Source organism: Dromaius novaehollandiae, chromosome 5 (genome assembly GCF_036370855.1).
Source record: "Dromaius novaehollandiae isolate bDroNov1 chromosome 5, bDroNov1.hap1, whole genome shotgun sequence".
Taxonomy (NCBI): domain Eukaryota; kingdom Metazoa; phylum Chordata; class Aves; order Casuariiformes; family Dromaiidae; genus Dromaius; species Dromaius novaehollandiae.
Window position 1 is genome coordinate 43,438,707 of NC_088102.1, and position 21,771 is coordinate 43,460,477.

The window sequence follows — 21,771 nt, forward strand, 5'->3', positions numbered from 1 at the left end:
AGCAAGGTAAGAACTTAGCATCTTGAACACTCACCTATCTTTGAAACTGGTGTGTAGACTTTGTAAAAAAATACTATGAACAGGCATAAACACACATGCTTATATTTGTCCTTCTATAGCTTTTCATCCCATGCGTCTACCAGGTGATTACACAGCTAACAAAGTTAAATTCTGCTGGTTTAAGTGTCTTTTTTGTTGTTGTTGCTGTGCACGTATTAATAGTATTTGGGTTCACCTTAAAGTACATTAGCAAGAGAATCTGTCCATATAAGCCCCTAGCTTAGAAATCAGATTTCTCAAAGTAGTATTATTGGTATTACACTGGTATGACACACTTCAAATAGAACAGCACTGTGAAGGGGGCAAGGAATTTAGTCTGGAACCATGGACAAGTGTAAAGCTTCATACTGCAGTACTAGGACTGAACTGTCCTCTTCCAGATCTTATGTTTTGCACTAGCTTCTTCACTCCACCAGTGGAATGAAGGATTTTTGTTAGCTCGGTTTAAGTGATTAAGTGATAAAAATCAAACTGTAAGGCCTGCTAATAGTAGTATCCTGGTATTTAACTTTTCCAGTCATTAGAAGATAGTCAGTTACCAGACAGAAATAGTTTTTACAGTGGAGGGTTTATTTATGGATTGATTAATACAATATCCAGTCTCACCATGACAATAAGGCACAACTGTGGGTTACAACTATATAGCCAGAAAGGAAGAGAACACCACCTACTTTTAATAAGCAGATCACAATGCCTACAAAAACTTGTGTATTTTTAAATTTAACATTGTTACATTCCTATTTAACATGACATGGTCATAAAATCAGAATGTTTCTTTCTCATATAGAGTAAATATTTTTAATTTACATTTCGTTCTAGACTTGTTATGCTGCAGTCTGCAAAACAACAAAGTGCAATGTTTCACTTTGCAATTCCTTAATTTAAAACAAAACAGAAATCCTCCAGAGACTTGCACAGTATTCTTTACCACAGATGATGATTAAAGGAACTGAGAAGAAAGGAAATGCACATTTGAGGGTATAGTTTGAGACTGGTAAGTATTTATAGAAATGTTAACATGTGACATAGAGAAGCAGTTATAACACTGATTCTTCAGTAAAGAATCTCCTGGTGTTTTTTGGTTTGGACCTCCCAGAAAATAGGACGCTCCAGCTGAACTGGATGAGATCATTTCTCAATCTAACTACAGAAAATTCTGTCACTGTTGAACCTGAAGGTTCACAGCCAATTATGTTCAATACTTTTGCTGTCTTGAATTTATCAGCAAGATTGTATTAATTGTATTTACCTTATACTTGCAAAGACAAATATTCTGAAATATCACTATTAGTTTAAGTTCGGATAACATGTACTTCCCAAAAAGGTATTTTTGTGTCTGAGCTTTCATAAATACAGCTATCGCCCTCAACTCTAACAGCCCAGAACTTCCACACCAGATAATATAAATTTATGTCCAGATCACTATGATAAAAAAGAAAAACAACAAAAAAAGTAGTACAATGTTTCATGACACTATTACTGCGGGCAGTGACAGAACTACAAATCCAGATTTTGACATGACTACTCTTCTTGCATTAAATATGCTGGTAAACGAGTTTACACCTTCAGAGGCAAAACCACCCCGATGGGAGGAGGGATCCTGGAGTAAAGCAACCTGGAGCAGGCACTTTGTGGTCCATTGGCTGTCAAGCCTGCAAGCCACTCAAAGGAAAGAAACAAATGTCTGCATCTGCTACTGGACACTTAATGCAGAATTCATCTTTCCTTTCAGGACACCACAGCTTGTCTCCACCACAGATTTCTAATGTCCCTGTGGATTGATCCCACAAAGAATAAAATCTATTCACAGTACTTTAAATTATTCTGGACTATCATCACGCGTTCAATCCTAGTCTTACAGTGAAGCCACAGAAACTGAAAAGTCCTCAAGTAAAAGGCAGATTTAGAAGTAGGGAAGAAACATCTGCATGTAAAGAGCTAACTGGGGAAGAAAAAAAAATAGGCAGCTGCACCTAGTATTTGAGCAGATGCTTGTCTCCAGAAAGCATTTTGGAGGGTGTTCCCCTTTTCCATTCAGATTCAGAGCTCAGAAGAATCAGTTTGTAGATTAAACAACAGTAGAGAGGAAGAAGGGACTTTTTTACTCATACAGTAATACAGAAGGAGAGAGTCGAGAAAGGATAAAAATTGAAAATGGAAGGAAAATATATATTTTCTTAAATGCTCCTTTCCAAGATGCACTGCAGCTATTTCCCTTTGTTCCTGATGCATGGGGAATGTTCACATTGGTAGAACAAACCAGGGAGGGTTTGGAGATGTATTTTACATGCACCAGTAGCAATGGTCTGGGGAAAGGTGGTAGGGAGAAAATGAAGTTCTATTCCTTATATATTAGGGGTAGAAAGGAATAGGTTCTCCATCCATCAGTGAAGAAATCGAATACTCATTTTCTGCTCTACATCCACCTTCTCCAAAACCTGCAATAAATCCAGAAACAGGTATTTAAGTCAACGTACATGATGTATTTCTGTCCCAAAAGATTTCTTATCCTGGTAAAAAAAGGAAATGGGCAGGAACATGGATGGCTTCAGTTTGGCATGCCATTCCTTCATCTAGACACTGCTGTTTTTTGCTGTAGACTAAAGTTTCCTTTCCAAGGAAGGAGTCCTCAGCCATTATAGCATGAAGAAAGCTGTCAACCAAAATGCAACCAACACGGTTTCAGCCTGCCAACAGCTCAGATAAGTTTGGACTATTTCCAGGAAGTTGTCCCACAACAGCATAAATTTCTGCTTATGCAAACTGGTTTGAGTAAGAACGTATGGCCAGGAGACAGAAGGGAGAATGGAGGAGAAGAAGGGGCATGAACAGTCAGCAAAGAGCTAGGAGCAAGACCACAGCATCACTAACTTAGATCATTTTTAAACTCAGGTGGCAGTCTCATTCACTGAATTGCTGTTAACCCTGAGGTATGATGATAACAGTCTGCTTCAAGTAGTTTTAGGTGCTAAACTTTGGTACTCCAAGCTCAGAGTAATTTAGGTTTGAAGAGACCTCTTGAGATCTTTTAATCCAACTTCCCACAGCCATTCAAAGCAGGGCCTTGTCCAGTTGAGTTTTAAACATCTCAAGGGAAGGAGGTTCTACAAGATCTTCAGCAACTTGTTCCTGTGTTTGACCATCCTCGTGGTCAAAGATTTTTCCTTACATCTAATCAGAATTTTTCATGTTGCAACTTGTGTCTGCTGCCTCTTGTCTTATCTCTGTCCACCTGGAAGAGTCTGGTTCCAGCCTGCACATTAAGTAGTTGAAGTTGTCCTGCTATGGGACAACTTTCTCCACTGGCTATATAATAACTGCTTGCTGCTATTTCTCTAGTTCTGACAACTAACAAAAGATGCAATTCGAAGGACTAGAGCTAGGAACTTGCGCACTGGCATTAGCTGTGTCATTAGTGGATAAAATCTACAAGCAAAAACTAACTGGCAAAATTACAGCATAGGAGTTACTGTGTCACTAGGCTAGTCAGCTTATGTAGAAAGAAGTAGCTGCAAAAGAAAAGTAACAGTGTTTACTGCAATACAAATCTCACTCCATCATCTCATTGCAAGCAGGCTTTGGAAGAGTATCACTATCTCCCTGTAATTCTCTTAAGCTCCTGTCACTGTTCATTTAACAATCTCCTCTCTTAGAAGGTACCTTTCAGGATCTGATGTCTAAAGTCTTCCTATCATGCTGTGAAAAGTCTGCGATATATTCAGCAGTGTAGCTTAACAAGAGTATGAAAGAAACATATGGGCTAATTATTAATATCCTGACAGTATGGCCTTTTCTTTTCTTTTTTTTTTCTTTAAGAAAAGCCGTCCTGATATAGAAGCGATTGAGAAGAACTAGTGGAAGGCTTGCTTTCCAAATGCGGGCAGGCAGGAGTGTTTGAACAACTTCCTTTCCCTATTTCCACCTGCATTTTCAAGTCTGAATGACCTGCCCATTACTGAGCAATTTCATTTCCTCTTGTTAAAAATGTAATTTACCAACCTTTACAAACTCTGCAAAGGAGATGGCACTGTCCCCATCTTGATCAGCTTCCTGGATTGTCCTGTCAGCAATGCTGCCCAGCTGCTCATCTGAAATGTTTACACCAACCATCATCCGTAACACCTATAACATACAGAAGTCCCCAGATGCCTTTTATTCATTTAATTTTTTAAGAAAGCAAAACAACCACTATTGACATAGGAACAAAAGTGTTTTTAGTGTTGTTTTTTTCATGGATTTTGTTCAGGTAACAACTCTATACAAGAACAACTCAGAAGGATTTCCATGGAAGTCATTTCTAGAGAGACTTCCATTTGTCCTTGTGCATCAGCTCTTTCAGACAGAACAACTTCCTTCTGTAGCTATCTTTGAGAGAAAAAAAACTCTTCTGCTTCTTCACTAGGCAATGGAAGAGGTAGAAGAATTTAGAAAGCTTTTGGGACTACAAATGAATCATATGTTTTGTTCTGATGCTTTTGTCTCTCTCACAGAACTTACCAATGTTTGATTTGAATATCTACCATTTGAGATTGCTGCCTGCAGGAAACTTGTAAGTATATGGTCAAATGATAGCTGTCATCACTCTCTACATTTAGTAAAGCATTTTTTGTGCAGCAGATAGAAGAGGGCAGTTTCAGCTGAAAGCAAATCCTTGTCCTACATCAGAAACCACAAACTGCTATGTCTACTTCCCAGGATTAGTAGTATGTAATTACTCCTTGCTCAAGCCTAGTTTCATACACATGCAGCACTGATGAACTTTGATTACCTTTGCTGCACTTTCAGGAAGAGGACAAAGAGAGAACCAGTCAAATGACCTCATCCACCTCACCACCTCAAGCAGTGTCCCTCTGAAGTCTTGTTAAGAGGCAGCTTTGAAAGTTATAAAAGGTAGCTCTTAAGGGGCTTGGCGTATTTGCTGGATATTTATGCATTACTTGGAAAAGTTCCTGTTTAGCCCAGTGCTCTGGCTTAAGGCTGAATCTAGCACCCACAGTCTGATAAAACAATCTGAACTACCAAAGGTTAAGGTCTTATAGCATATCTAAAGCTTAAAATCAGAGATAAGCAATTAGCCACCGATTTCTTTCAGGAATTCTTTTGAGAAAATGGCTGCAACTTCCCTCTTCCTTCTACATGGGTGTGAAGTTATAAAGAAGGTCATGATAGAGTCGTTCAAAGCAGGCCGACGCTATTTACCTGAAGCAGCTCATCCCTGGAAATCTTGTCATCTTTGTCTAGATCATATAATCGAAAAGCAACTACAAGGAAGAAAAGAAAGAGCAGTTGAATTTGAGTAACATTATTTTTCTTCAAAACCACATATTTTTATATTAAAAAAATAACAGCAGCTATTCACAAACCATTTTAAAATAATTACCTTAGAACTGACTCACCATAAAATTCATGTTCAGTTCCATAAAGTGAGATTACCATATACAGAAATAACATTATTGTCAAGATGTGAAAAATCTTACTTGAGTACTCACTACAAGTACTTACAAAAGCACTCTGCTTGCGGAAGAATTTCTTCAAAGCCCTGAGCTACTGAAGTGTAGTTATCACTAGATATATTCAATCCTTTAACTTCAGATCCAGACATTTTTACATTATTGTTTATTCTCCTTTGATTACATTCTGGATGAGCTATATGATAGGCAATTTCAGTGCTCAGAGGACTCTTGCCAACTCAGTTTAGCATGCAAGAGCATTCTGCTCTTACGCTGTAGACAGAGTGCAGAATGGTCAAAGAAAGTACTCAGCTGAAAGTGAGAAAATCAGCAGTACTGTATTGCATGGAAGAGTGGGGAAAGAAACCGGAAAGCACATTCACATCTGGAACACGACTTTGTAATCTGAAATAGCTCTTCGGATACAAATTATTTTTGACCACTTGTGTCAGGAGACATTCAGAGAAGGATTTATATTACTCAAGATTCAACTCTACACTTTCAAACAATTCCACCAATTTCCAATACAAGTATGAGATGATTCATATCCTTCACATTGTTGACGTTCGGAACATGTCAGCTTGTAAGTGCATAAAAAAAAAAATACAGTATATCACTCCACGGGGAAAGACTGCACAGAGAACCTTCACTTCCAAGCTCTTTCATTCCCTTCCCAGAAAGAAAATAAAAACGTGAAAAATCTACAAACAAACAAGGAAGTGCTTATATAGGAAGATTCACAGTTCTTACAGTGGAGCTTGTTACTTCGGCTGTTCAGTGGTTCTGGTCCATTCTGGTCTTTGCTTTTTTCATTATCTTCTATGGGTCGGAAGTGGGCCAGAGTCCTCATGAATCCACGGAAATTCACTTGGTCCTCTCTGCATAAGCATTTCAACAGGTTAGTTAGTTTCAGCTTAGCTTGCATGAGTTCTTTACTTCAGTAACGAAAAATGAATGCCTAGTCTCAATGCCATGCAAACTCTTCCACTCCCCTCACCCCAGGATTTGGCTACCTGTGCTCAAAACCAACTCTGATATGGTGCAGTTGTAACCTGGGATCAGACTGCTGTGAGGACGGCTGTGTGGAGAAAAAAGGAAAAAAAACAAAATTGCAAGAAGTCTTGTTGGGAGGCTCCCCCCCCTCTTTGCTTGGGAGTAGTATTTAAGCTCAGGCCCTCACTGTTTGTCCTTGCCTGAGCTGTCTTGCAGCTATGCCTGTGCCTGGCCATCTTGCTGATCTGGACCCTGACCTGCAGACTTGACTCCTTTGCTTGACCTCAGACTTGCTTCATCACTGTGAGCTTGCCTGGCAATCACCAGACTGTTGGCTGACCCCCAATTACCAGCACTGGACTTGCTCTGGTACCTTGTTCAGGTACTGTGTCCTGTTGTCAGTGAGGGCACTGCCCCTATCAGTGCTGCTGTCAACCTTGGCTTTGGCCTGTGGTGCAGCCCTCTCTTGCTGCTCCCTGACAAATAGCTCTTTCCTCTAGAGCTCTCGTGGGAACAAACTATGTATTTACCTTCCAGAGCTCATGCTTTCCATTCAGGAAACCCTGCCTGGTATTAACCTGTATGAAGAGCTGATTAGATGAATTGTATGCCATCAGTCAATGATGACAAATGTGTTCAAGAGCAGTAGCAGATTCCATAGAACAAACTAGATTAGCAGTAAATATAATGAAGGAAGACAGTAACTCCAATTTTGATGGTCTCTTTGGATTTGTGTTAGAAGTGTCATAGGACACAGTGAATAATCTGAAGTTTAAATATGATCCAAACTAAAAAACAAAAATTGATCTAATATCAAAGGTGCGCTTAGAGGCCAAAAGGTGAAAATCAAGATTGAATTAGTTAATTGTAATGTTAGTTAGCAAAAGATAGCATTGCTACAAGTTTACTTGAAGAATGAAAGTCCATAGATGCCCTGAACTTTCTTCAAAGATGTTTAGCAGCATGGCAAGAAAACTGGGAAACAAAGTGACATACAGCCAGAGCTCATCACTGAATAAAGCCCACAAAACTCTCAATAACTCAGGTTGGCAAGTATCTCTTACTACAGAAGGAAAACATGCAGAGAAAACAAATAACCTACAAAGCTCATGACAAGGTGAGCGAAATTCAAGTTCTGTGCTTTAATCATGGTCGTTTCACTCTTATTAGAGCTTCTCATGAACTACAAATTTTGTGACTGTTCACTAATTCAGTCAGCAGGAACTCACCCCTCTGGAAAAAAGGCATTGATAATCCTGTCTCCCAGTGGATTGATGGCAAGCTCTGGAATCCGCTGGAAGTCTTCACGGCTAAGAAAAGCAAGAACATAAAAAGTCTGCATGAAGTTAAAGTCAAAGGAGATAACATTGCTTAAGAAGAAGTCACAGTAAAACATCCCTGTTTGGTTTTATTTCTGCAGCAAGACAATTGGTGGTTTTCAAAACATAACTCTTTAAATGATGTTTTCTCTATTACTAATGGCATAAAGCTAACTAGAAGGTAATACCAAGCCTGAATTACATTACAGACTAGCAGTGTTCATTTATCATGCTAACAGCACTGTTCAGTTGCAAAAACCATTTGTCTGTGCTAGTAACCTTCCTAAAATGATGCTGATAGTTTGCAACTTAAGGAAAGGAAAATTCTGAAATGGCTTTGAAACAAAGATAAATGAATTATTTTTGATAGGTATTTTGGAGGCAAGTCATTTGAACTAGAATGATTTTTCCAGACTAGCTCATTCCAGGTTCTGGGACAATGCCATGTGCCTCCAAACATACTGCAGTTGACCTGCATACTTCAATTTAAATTTTTGGTCTATGTAAGAACTTTATATATTACTATGAATGCTAAATTTCAGATTATTTTAGCTTTAGTCAAGAAATGATCTTACTTTTAAAGAGTAAGTTTAGTCTTTTTTTTGACAGGGGCCTGTATGCTAGATGCAGCTTTACCAGTTCGCTGCAACCACTGCTCTCGCTAGCCTTTCTCTTTTCCTTTCCGCTCATGGTTATATGTACACAGGTAGTATAAGCATAACTATGCTTACATTATTATAGTCTTTTCTAATCTGGAAGACATCATGGGTTGTACTGATGTAAACACATTTTAGATCAGCATGATCACAGGGTTTCTTCTATTATGGTTACACTAATAGTTTTTCTTTTCTTTCAACTTAACAGAATCTCACTGACAGAGCAGTGGCATAATCTTGGTGTGTCCAGGGTAGAGCTATAGGGTAGGTGGCAGATTATTCTTAGTGAAGACTTCAGGAAACAGGAGGGTTTTTTGCAGTACAACAGAGCACAGCAATTTACCAGTTAGTACAAGACTCACTCAGTACTCATTTAGACTCAAAAGAGCAAAGATAACAGTGATGGAGTAAGGCTGTAGAAGTCTATACTGCCTACATGCATTATTTGACATTTCCTGTCTGATTTTCAGAAGTATCTGCAATTCCCTTCAAGTCAAATGCAGTCCTCCTGTTCCTGAAATTTGGGTCACAAACTCTCAAGCTTGGTTGCTAAAAGCTCACTGCTTTTGACATCTATGCTCACTAAATGAATCAGCAACAAGGTTGATATGTTGTCCTTAAGCAGAAAAAAAAAATGGCGGAGAAAAATAAACAACACGATTTGAAGTTATTTAATTATACTGGCCTTTTACAGTATTGAGACATTGAAGACAGAAAAAGCCTTAAGGAATCAGCTAACCCCCTTCTTATTACTAGTCTAGCCTGAGAAAGACAGAAGCAATATGTTCAAATTTTAGATGCATTCTAAAGCACTGCTTGCACCCTGTTACATCGCAGCACTGTTAAGAGTACCAATTACAGTGTATCTGTTGCAACATGGTTGAAACTATTTGGCCTTCTAACATAGAGGGACCTGACCATACTTTTAAGCTATCTCAGAGACAGAATCACTGCTCTGACCATGTCTGAATCATTTTTAATAGGCAAAGTTACCATCTGTATAACATGATCAGCTTGTTACCAGACCCTTCAGGACTGCTGCATTTTAAGCCACAGCTGAAGGGCACAGCATATATTAGTGATTTAGCCAGGAGATGCAGTGATGTGGAAAACCTATGTCCTGGTAACAATATTTTAACAACAGAATTTCTGTGTCAATGCTAACATTTACAGGCTAAAAGCAGCACCTGCTCTCAGATTCCATTTAGAACAAAATCCTAATGCTTAAACATTTTCTACTTACGTATCACTGTTTCTTAATACTGAGCCTCAAACAATCTACATTCAGCATTTCAGCCTCTAGTTGTTCTGTTTTATAGCAGGAGATTAACAATTAACCACAAATAACTCCTCAGGTTTCAAATCTATTTATCCTGTCGTTATCAGGATTGCAGTAGGCCATTTTTGCTTGTTAGGAGCACATTACTGAGTGAATGTTATAACTGAAATAGCTGTAACAGCCATAAAAGTAAATGAATGCAGGATATAAGTTATTCTCTACTTTATAAACCAAGGCTTCCAAGAGTCATTAGGGACCAACTTCACCTGGCTGAGGCTGGAGCTTACAGGAAATTTGATGCCCTCTACTTCTTCCTTGTTCATGTGCCATAGCAACAAGGTTCTTCTAATGAGATCCTTCCTGGAGGCTGGCTTCCATTAAATCCTTTCTTAAAGATAACATGCAAAGCAGTCTTTAACTGTATGTTATCATTATGCAGACCAGCCATTTCATATCTATGCCAGAGCATTCATGCTTAGATTCCTTTTGCAGCAAGGAATTCACAGATTCTAAGACAAGTATTTCTAAGCATGAGGATATCCTCTGAGGCACATAGCAGACCCCTAAATAAATGGGACTCTGCCTTATCCCAAATGCCGCAAGGGACTTACTGGCCCCTCTTTTTATTCCATTATTTCTGGTTATGTACGCTGCTTCTTCTAGAAAGTACTAGAGGAACACTATTCACTAAACAGGGATGAGGAAGGTAGGGTTATATAGAACTGAAGGAAAGCAGAACAATGGAGAGAAAATAAACCACATACATAACGGAACGTGCAGGAAGGGAAAACTTGAAGTAGTTCAAAATTGATCTAACAGCACCACAGCTGCCAAAAAAAAAAAAAAAAAATTTGCTGTGAGCCTGGACAAATTATGGCGAAAGAGGATGGTCATCCTCCTTTCTCACTGTTGTGTCCACCATCTTAAGTAACTTCACGCTTACACATATCCTATACAAATTTAAAAGTGTGTCTTAATAAACAAGAGACTAATTGCTTAATAAACATTAGGCAAGGAAGGAGTATGCCAGAAGTAAAAGGTGGCAGCTGGAAGAAAAGCAATAAAAAAAAAAAAAAAAAATCAGTATGAATAAAGGAAAGCATGGTCAGGAAGGGAAGCATAGACTGATATACTACTCTGTCATTCACTGATCCAAACCCATATCCTGCCTGTCTAGTCTATTTTAGGTAAAGCTAAAAAAAAAAAAAAACTTCACTTTTTTAAGCAAAGCAAGAATTCCACATTCAGAGAGAGCTAGCTCGTATGCTTGACTTGGAAAGCCTGAAATGCAGTTTGAACTATTAAGAACAAGCTTAATACTTGTTCAAACTGAAATGAATCAGTGCACTGACAAAGATTAACAGCTAGCTCAGCTAGCTGTCTTGTTACCGTCTTTCAGGACCAGGGGCTTTCAGAAGTGCTCTTGAAGGCATTATCCCATGAACAGCTTTTATAAGTATGAGATAGACAGAAACAGCTCAGTTTGCCTATTGTCCTTATGTATCACCTTTCAGAATATTTGCCTGCCTTCCTTCTTCCACACTCAACCTAAACCAATTGCTGTACAGTATTTAAAAAAAAAAGAAAAGAAAAAAAAAAAAGAAAAACCTTCTGAATTGCTTAATATTTCATTTCTTCAGTGTGGAAGGAATCATCATAAGTGGGAGGCTTTACGCAGAAGTTGCACAGTAGCAGTTTAAGCAAGTACCTCCTACTTTTTATAGTTCAATCCATGACTGTCTAGCGCTACTTCCTCATAGGAAGTGTCTAAATTTTGGAGCAGATGTATTATGTGGTGTACACGACAGTACTGGTCTTCCAACGAGCCAGGCAAGACGACTCCCTGGTGCATGCATATACTTATCCTGCTTACATGCTCCAATTTCATCATATTGGAAATCGGAACGTAAAGGAGAAAAGGTGCACACTGCTCTCCTCCTGATGAAAAGTTAGGATTTAGTCAAACTTATGTCTCATATTCCACAATTTAGGGCAATTCAGTATGGCACAACATTGAAATCTAAAGTGTTGAGAGAATTTTCAATGGAACAGTTTCATCCTGGCTTTTACAACCTGTTTTCGGTCAGATGGTGCAAGTCCAAGGGAATTTACCCATTTCATTTAGGAAAGCTGAAGGAAAACGTAAAGTTTTTCTACCCCTTTAAAGAATTGGTAGCAGTTCCGTAGCAGTTCCTACTGCAGGATAGGAGAGGGGAAGAAAAATAAATAAATAAATAAAACGCCCAAACAAAGCACATAAAGTTCTGCCTCCATCAATACTCTTCTCTTACATGTCATTTATGTAGCTCTATAGTATTGCACAGGCTATCATGCAGGCATATAAAGCTATAAAAAGATAGTACCCTGGAATTACACACAGGTACACTGGATACAAACCTCTGACGAGGAAAGATTTCAGTTTTGGATTATATTTCCAGAATAAATTATCCAACTTCTCTAACCCCCAGGATCTTCTGTACTAGGTGCTCTTCACTTTGCCCTTTTTTAATACAAAGGTAAGAACAGCACAGCTTTTTCTCTTCTTTGAAGCAGTGGCCCATATTTAAAGATGTACTTCATGCCATAAGGAACTACATAGCACACACGTCTTTAAATCATGGTCACATGAGCGATTTTTGTCATTTATAAGTCAATCATGTAACCACCCTGATGGAAACAATCATTCTTGCTCACAAGAAACAAAAAGAAGACATTCCTTCTAAATTGTTTGATGATAATAAGCAGGTGGTAATTGAGAACAGGAAGGATCCCTCCCTCCTCATCTCTTCATGTTGCTTATCTCAAACTAGCAAGTTTTCTTTGATCAGCATTTCAGAAACCATCATTTACGAGCTTCCGATCTGTAATTCTCCCTCCTCTCCCCTGCATTGTTTTATCAGGAAGTAGTTTTCCATTACTTAGAAACATAATGATTGTTTCCACATCTTGTGGGAGCCAGGACAGGCTTCAGAATCTGAACACCATTCTTCAGTCAGCCACATTTGGGAGCAGGCTGTGCTCACAATGCTGCAAGTTAATGGATCACAGCTTGCTGGGATTTTCCACATTTAATTTCCTTTCCAAGGTACTAAGTGATTATTGACAATGAAAGTCAAACTCCTCCTGATATGTAACACTATGAAACTGAACATTGTGCAACAGACATTCACATCATATTTAACTAATTATTCCTCTTCTTAAGTAAGTTGAGCACAATCAGTTCAAACTTTACACAACTTTTATGGATCCAATGCGTGAATTTAAAGTTGGAGGGAGCAAGTGAGGAACAGCATGTACCTGAGAAATAAGGTTCAAATGGAACTAGACTAGTCTGGCAGCCATCATCTTTATTCATCAGCAAACACTAAGCCCACATGCAAAGTTTCAAGAGGCTATTAATGTTCTGTCAAGTAATTTAATGTTGAGACATAAGTAGTAGTAAAAAAGTTACTAGCTGTTCTAGCACCATTGTTGGCTTGAAATAAAATTGGTCAGCTACCTTTGTACTACTTGGCTAATACGTTATCTCTATAAAAGTAAGTTTTCCTAAAGAAAACTCACTTTCGTTAACAACTTTCTTTGACAAAACAGGGACTAACTTTTAGCGCAATTTTCACTGAAAAGACTGCCCCCCCCCAAAAAGTCAATCATTTGTTCACAAGTCAGCTGTCCTACCACATTCATTTTCATTTCATTTATTAACTGAACATGCCTTTACAAATTACACTACACTCTCCCTCAAACTTCAAGCATGCTTCAACACTCCAGCTGGATGCAAACTGAATCCTGTCATAGGTGTATCTAAGCTTTGGAAGACCCTCTGAGGAAAACTCCAACTATTTTCTTTAATGTCAGATAAGTGGTCTAAAATTGAACTGGTCAGCAGAACATTACATAGAATCAGTGACTAGATTTTGCCAAATCTAATAGTAGCCCCTTGCCTATATATCATCAGGTGATCTTTATGTCACAATAGCCAATGCCATAATTTAAATGATACATTGGCTTCTGTGGCAAAGCTGGCTTAAGAAGTTCCTGCCCATCCTATCTGAAGTCACTTGTTTCCACACCCACAATCCAGTTTGTCATCCATTCAGCTATGCCAGACCAGATATTTATGGTACAGCCACGCAGTCTGAATCAATGGAGTCAATCAGTTTAAAAATACCTACACACACAAAGCGGGGTGGGGAGCAGGGGTTTTGGTTTTTTAGGCTAAAAAGCAAAATAAAAAAACCCACTCTGTAGTCCAGTACAATTCCACAACCAATTACTTAAACATAACTGAGAAGTCAGCAATCTGTGGCACAAGGATTTGCATACAAGTCAGAGAAGGAAGCTGCAGTAAGCCAGCTGTACTGTCAAAGACAGCCTATCTTACAACTGCACCTTCATTTTTTAAGCAGTGATTCTAGCTGTTCGGGTTATAATGCATTCTGGGATCACATTTTACAAGGTCTGATTATACAAAACTCAAGCAATTCCTGAATCTATGTTATAAACAAGATCCCTTTCCCCTCCCCACTCTGTTCTACGTTCTTCCAGCTTCCCTGTGCTCTGGTGCTGGCATATGTAGCCATATGGTGAATGCAAAAAAAAAAAATGATCAAAACTGATCAGGTTCCTTTTTGCTTGCTTTGCTGGGCAAATTTTCAACCAGGTTAGTTTCCAAGGACGAGCCGAGCCTTGATCACTGTCATCAACACAAGGTAGCAACAGACTTTCAGTGGCAAAATGGTCTTAGACCAGCTTGTATTGGTCATAAAATTGTACCCTTAAACTAATCATGGGTAACTCTTATTTGTCATGTTTCCATAGTATTAATTCATTTACTGTAATCTGTAGGCTCTATCAAAAGAGAAGATTAGTAAGCAACTGAATACAATCAGAATTCATAATGAATTCAGTAAATAAAGAGCAAACTAATACCAACATGCAATACAATAACCAGAGCGGGGAAGGCTAGAGAAGAGAGAACAAAGGTACATATTTTAACAGGCAATCATCCCACTAGAGCTTCTGTTTCACTTGAGAATACTTTCCAGCAAACTCAGTGTATCAAAGGGAAAAATCTTTTGCAGATGAAGAGTTTAAGCCTCATTTTTATTTACCTGATTCTTTAAGCTGTAACTAACCAGTTCATTTTTGCAGTTTTCAAACTGTAGTCAGAAGACAAACAGATTAAGGGACTCAGACTATCAAACTGTAAATTCAAATTGCAGACAGAAGACAAACACATTAAGGAATACACACTTGGAATATCCTGCACCTTTTCAATATGAACTACTATTTTAAAGAATAGAATGTGCATTTGTTTAGTCACAGTGACTTGGTTCCAGCTCTTTTTTTTTCCAGCATATTAATAGACATATTAATGGTTGTTCAACAAGATGTACAAAATTAGATTAAGAAAGGATTTGTAGATCAAAGTAGTGTTAAAAGAGACTGAGCATCAAAAACAACTAAAAGCGCATGACCCCAACAGGATGAATGACCTTTTTGTTAGGAAAGTCAGGATGAAGAAGACATAGTGGAGCAGTGTCCAGTATGGACTGGAGCAGTGAAGAGTATTAGTGGAGAACTAATATGCATCTATAAATTAGAAGTAACATACAAGGAGAAGTACGAGATAAAAATCTAAAAAACACGGTTTAAAATTTCTGAATGTTTGTTTTAAAACCTTGAATATCAACTCTGACCTTTCTTGTATTAACTGCTACAAACCTTTAGCTCTACAGCTAAGACAATTGGTATTTAGGGCATCTTTACTCAGTTCAACAGTCAGATTTCTTCTTCATAAGAGAACAAATTTGAATTTCCATGCAGACAACAGGTATGAGAGAACTTGTTATAACAGCCTCACTGATTCACCATGTGAGAAAAACATATGCTGGCACACTGCAACAGCAAGTCACCATTACAGATATGGGTCAGTGCAAGGGCAACCAAATTAACAATGGTACCTACCTAAGAGTGCCATTTTCTCCTTTGTCTAGGCTGGTGAAGCGACTGTACAAGCGAGTGATTTGACTGTGGGAGACTGGAGAAGGAAAAAACACAAAACAAAAAAACACGAATTAGCATGTCCATTATCCTTCCTAGGACTGGATCTCATTTACTTGGTTGCAAGCAGACATGTTACAAGACTGCCAGATTTCAAGTTGTCAGGAGTGTACGAAGCAATTCTCCTCTCCTTCACAAAAGAGAAAATCTGATGTTCTCTTGATAAAGAAGCAGAAGCAAACAGTACTGGGACAGAATAACTTTTCTTGGAGAGATCTTGTGATGAACTTTCAATTTTGATAGTCATCTTAACCTGAAGAAGGTAAAAATAAGTTACAGCAGCTCATTTGAAAGCCAGGGTCAACTTTAGCCTCTAGCAAGCATCTTCCTAAAATCTTCAACTACCTGTTTACTGCATGATTTCTGTTAAAATTAAAATTGTTCACATGCAAAAGTTCTCTGCAAAGCACTCACAGAGAGTACATCCATTAGATCTACCTTCTGTATTATAAATGACCATTCCTCTTCTCCACTTCTGATTATCAAAGCAAATTTGAAGTTCAGATTGTTGCTAAATTAAATTTTTCCCTTTAAAAACCTAGTCATAGCAGGGAGGGAAGCAAAACCAAAAGTCCATCTAGTCCAGGATCAACAAAAAATGATTACACAAGACAAGTTACATTAGAAGCACATAGCAATGAACAGTTTAGGGACTTTGACACATAAATTGCCTCTGAATGTTCAAAAATCTATCAATGAACATGTTCTTCCTGAATTTGTCTAACTGTGTTTTCCATCCTTTTATATTTTTAGTCCCTAACATTCTTTGGTGATCTGATCCACAATTTAATAAAAGGCAATTAAAAAAAAAAAGGTTTGATTCACTATTTCAGAGTTTTCCTTAATTCTTTCATGGTGAGAAATAATCTGGATGCAACCTCCATTGACCTTCTCCACACCATTTATGACACTGCAGACCTCTGCTGAATTATCTTTCCTTCTGTTTTGCCCATCTCCACTTCTACTGTCTTTTTCCAGAAGTCAAAGTGCGCCCAGTTTCTCTGCATCTGGAAAGTGGTCACAGAGACTTTATGCCTGATCATGTTTCTTTCCCTATAGGACTGTCAGAATCTAAATGTGTTTTGTTCATTTCAGGGTTCACTGAAGTAATTTGCAGGCTCCTAGGACCTTCAAGTTAAAAGTTAAAAAGGCCCTGTCTTCAGAGGCTTAGGAGGGATTTAGGACACCAAATAAGATGAAATAAGAAAATTATTGCAGACTTTGTAAGTATGCAATTTGCAACTGAAATTCCAAAGCCAGTTATTAACTTTAGTATAATGGTGTCAATTTTACCAAGATATTAGATACCCCAAGATACTAGACATCTAGATCTTTAGAAGAGTCCGTGGTGGGAGTGGATGAATCTATCTAGAATCACAATTCCTTTAACACTGAAAGGATGTCTTACAGAAAATCTTGGCTTTTCTGAGCCTCTTCAGATAGCATTAAGTTAATAAATACATTAAATAAGGCCAAATTGAATCTTAATGTTTACTCAGTAAAGGTGTGATTTTGAAAGTGACACTAAGTACTAATTCAACATTGTACAAATTCAATTCTTTCAACAGCAAGGGCTTTTGTTAGTTCCTAAAACTTACTTGGGAACAGGTTGCACAGCAGTTGTCTGATCGGTGACAAGTAAGGCAAAATTATTTTATCAGGTTTGTTCTTTCTCCATCCTATTTGTTTAGGTTCAACTGTTCCCTCCTTTAGGATGACCTGCCAGCAACTGTTTTTTCATGTCTGCTTGGCAACCTTCATTCTTTGCATTGGGTTGGGCAATTTGCTTAGTTCCACATAAGGCAACTTCTCTATGGTCAGATTGGGCAGCTTGCTCAATTTCAAGTTAAGCAATACACATAGAAAGCAGGCAGCAGTATTTTGAAGACCTCTTCTGTCTGCATTTCTGATTTAGTGTTTTAAATATGACATGCAAATACAACAACTGATGGTGAAAGAGGAATAGCTGAGTGTTACATCTCAGATAAGAAGCCTTGCACACACCCCCTCTCTGGAAATACAGTCATAATATTTCTGCTCAGTTACCATTTCTAAACTATCAGCAACTTCATTTTTAGAACAGCTCCATAATAGTACATGATAAATATGAAGCTATTGACAGGAGAAGAGATGTTTCTGGTAAAATCATACTAGACTCATAGCTATATGAGAAAGGGTGTATGATTCAGGTCCCCCAAACAAATTCTTTCCCAATTTCCTTTTCGTCTCTCATCCTGCATGACAGCTGTGGCACTGAACTCCACTTTTCAGAGCCCTCATGCAAGACAGACTCTTGACTTTCCCTGCTAACAAAAGAACCACAAGCAAGATCTACAACTTATTACTGCTTCTTAAAGCCAAAAGCTGAGGCTTAAAGCTAACTGAAACATGATTTTTATCTACTTTGTCATCCCTACCCATGAGAGCCCTTCTAAAAATTTAAATCAAGCTCCTCTGTTTTGCATGAAACCATACTTCTGCTAAATATTTAGCAAGTTCATTGTAATCAGACACCTTGAAACTTTTGTCCAAGTTAAATCTACAAAATATAATCATAAGCTCATATATTTGCACTTCAGAAAATCCATTACCTGCTACCACTAAAATGATATTTTGTGATGAATGACTTTATCGTAAGTTATGATATGAGCATTAGTTTATTATTCATCCTGAAGTAAATTGCTTCAAAGCACAGGAATAAGGGGTGTGAACCAAATAGTTTAAATACTGTTACATTCTTACGCTTTTCCAAAAGCTTGCAGCAGAATGCTGACAAGCAACATCTAGGAACTCTCATCTATTTCTTCTAGTAGTTACTAAAATATAAGAGCAATTAGGACTACTTGAATGTTTTTTCAAACCCCAATTTCAAAATGTTGATAAGCAAACAAATTCTGCAAAACATTATACAAGATTTAGGACTGTCAACTTCATGCTTAACTCCTGTTACTGAGAATCTACTGGAGATTATCCACCACTAAGCAGAGGTTTTATGGGGAAATACATTACTTTTCAGTTCTTGGAAACATTAGCTTTATAGATGTTTCTAAACTTACTATGCTAAAAGTGTCACTTTTTCACCACAATTAAGAAGACAAGCAATATAGAACCTGAATCAAAATTTGGATTTCATCCAAGATATTTCTAAACATCAGCGCATGGCTTGTGAAAGATTGCTCCAAATTCCCTCAAAGATCTTTTTTATCTGCTCAGCTAAACAACATTAACATATGATTTATCACTCCTATTAGTGTCATTAGCTGTTCAGTTTTGTGCTATTTAAAAATGAAGGAAGAGAGGAGTTTTATACTTCCATAGCTGAACACCTTCAGAACATTTAACGTATTGGTTCATGCCTTTGCACTTATCCCAACTGAACTGGAAAAGTTGTTTCACACCAAGGAGCCCCCAAAAAGAAAGAATCCTTAGGAGTGCTTATCAGAACATTAGTTCAAGATGGACATTCAGTCCTGCCAAATAGTTTTGCTGTTACTAAGTTCTTTTCTCAACCTCTTTAGTAGGTGAAGTATCACCAGCATCAAGTTTCTAACAAATTGTAGGATACTCTATTCAGTGATACTAGCTTAGCATTCTTCCAGTGAACTTCATTCCAAACAATCCAGAGTCTTGTTTTTTCTTCTTTCTTGCACCTTGCATAGATATTTGCACCTATGCAAAGTGTATGACAGTGCTGAGAGCTTGGAGGAGTTTTCCATCTACCTAGAGAGCTACAAAAGGTAGAGGAGAATCATATTCCTAGACTGTGGTTACAGGCTGGGAAAAAAAGAGAAAGATTGATAAAGCCAAAAAAGAGACATTCTATAACAACTTACAAACAGCCATGAGAAGATTAGCAGTGCTTGATTAATAAAGTTGTATTTTACAACTCCGCACATGAATATGAATAGTAAAAACACAGGCAGATTAATCAGATTCAGGTCACAAAGCTTAAACCTGCTGGCCACAGTCAAGTTTCGCATTTTAAAGATATAAATAAAGCATTTAGAGACTAACTAGAGCAGGATGTCTACTGGTTCCGGGTGGGCTTATCACTTAGATGATCTTCAGAGCCACCCTACAGATATTTATTTAACCTTCAATCGTCTAAAATTCTGGGAATAAAACACCACTGATAAGTCAAACACTGGAGCGGAGGAAACAAAAAAGTCAAGTCTTTTGGAGGAGTAATCCAGATTTGAGGGTTGTTTTTTAAAACATCTTTAATGGGAGGCTACCTTTACTTTTATTTTTTTAAAAGATCACAAAGATCACAGAGTGAGTTCTTGCTGGATAAGCAGACTCTTAAACTCCTACTTGTTTATCATGACACCCCTGTAGAAAGTTCCCTTGACAGATGAAAAAAGGATCATGGAAAGTATACTAACTCAGCTGCCTGTCATGCTGGACAATACTGTCTTGATTTTCTTGTACTCCCTGTCTGTATCCACTTGTTTCCCTGCACAAATAAACTATCATCTAAAATGAATACATGACAACATTTCCACTGAAGAGGCAATAGTATTTTCAGATAACAAGGGCAGATCAGCAAGTGCAAGTAGGAAATAAGTGTGATCTGGGAAGACCTTTTTTCCCTAGAGGAAGAAAAAACAAGACAAAACAGGAAAAAAGAAAAAACAGCAAGGTGACACCGAGGATGTCATGACCTCTTCTCTCCTGCTGAGCATGTCCTACATTTGCCATCATTCACCATTTACTAGCATTCTCAGATTGGCAACCATTCTATTCAGCCAAATTAACACAACAAATTAATAAGTTTTGCCTTGTCTTTACATTTATAGAAAACAATTCAGTATAATACTACGGGGTAAAGCAGCTATATACCATAATCCAGTTAGGATAATGCTCTCCCATTTTTTGACTAGCACAGGAATTCTCACGCTTTTTTTAGGTTAACCATACCCAACTCCCACAGGTTATGTTACTTCCTATATGTTTTAAATGCCACTCAGCATTCATTCAGAATATCCTTAAGGCTACTTCTGCGATAGCCTATACAGTAAATGACGTTTGGAAAAAACGTGCTATACAATGAGAGCTTTTCCAGAGCGGCTTACCAGCCTCAGCTACTTGAGTGAAACCCTAGAGCCAGGAGCACAGACAGACAACTCTCCGAAGCCCCCCAAGGCAACATAGCAAAGATCAAGGCGGGCACCAAACGCGCTGCCCTCCCCCCTTCCGCCCGCTCCCGCCGCCGCGCTACAGTCCCTCCGCCGCGCTACAGTCCCTCCGCGTCCCGCGGGGCCGCCGTCGCGGCTCCCACGCGAGGCCTCTGGGCCGGGGGGACGCGCAGCCCCCGCAGCTTTTGCCTTCCTGCGCGCCCAGCAAAGCGCAGCTCCCGCCGCACGTAGGCCGCCCGCGGAGCGCCCCGGCCAGCAGCAGCCGGACGGCGGCTGCCGCCAGCCCGCGGGGCCCCGGCAGGGCGCTGCCCAGGGCGCGGCAAGGCTCCCCCGAGGGCGACCGCGGCGCGACCGGACTAAGAAGCATCCCCCCGCGGCCCGGTGGGACCGGGCACTGTCCCGCCGGCAGCGCAGGGGCCGCGCTCGCCGGCCCCAGGGCGGGCCGCCTGCCCGGGCACGGCGCAGACCGCGCGGCAGCCGCGGCACCCCGCACCCCCCCGGCCGGAGGGGGAGGACGGGCCGCTGCCCCGCTCCGGGCGCCCGCCCGCCGCGCCCGGCCCGGCCCGGCCCGCCGCGCCCCGCGCTCACAGCCCGTCTCCTTCTTGATCTCCTCGATCTCCTCGTCCCGCAGCAGCGTGGACGCCCGGGACCCCATGGCCGCCTCACGGGCTGAGCCACGCCACACTCCGCTCGCACCGCACCAGACACAAGCGAGCACCAGTCGGCGGCGGCGGCGCAGCGACAGGCCAGCCCGCCCCCCGCCCCGCCCCGCCCCGCCCCGCCCCCGAGAGCCAACCGCCGCCACCGGCGGGC

The 21,771-nt window shown here is 39.6% G+C and overlaps 1 protein-coding gene across 1 annotated transcript; it reads right to left on the reverse strand.

Annotated features, from left to right (window-relative positions):
• Nucleotides 1-609: 609 nt before the first annotated feature.
• Nucleotides 610-21,738, reverse strand: CHP1 (calcineurin like EF-hand protein 1). The gene is made up of 7 exons (XM_064512627.1): nt 21,547-21,738; nt 15,725-15,797; nt 7,733-7,813; nt 6,261-6,388; nt 5,260-5,321; nt 4,060-4,182; nt 610-2,498 (listed from the first exon to the last, which is right to left on the reverse strand). The coding sequence occupies exons 1-7, from the start codon at nt 21,611-21,613 to the stop codon at nt 2,445-2,447; spliced, it is 588 nt and encodes a 195-aa protein (XP_064368697.1). The 5' UTR covers nt 21,614-21,738; the 3' UTR covers nt 610-2,444.
• Nucleotides 21,739-21,771: the final 33 nt, after the last annotated feature.

Coding starts and splice junctions, on each gene's coding strand:
- CHP1 (XM_064512627.1), bottom strand. CDS start 21,613: ATGGGGTCCCGGGCGTCCACGCTGCTGCGGGACGAGGAGATCGAGGAG. Junction 7,814..15,724: donor GGAGAAAATGGCACTCTTAG/GTAGGTACCATT, acceptor TGCTTTTCTTAG/CCGTGAAGACTTCCAGCGGA. Junction 4,183..5,259: donor CCAGGGATGAGCTGCTTCAG/GTAAATAGCGTC, acceptor TGTATGTTATAG/GTGTTACGGATGATGGTTGG.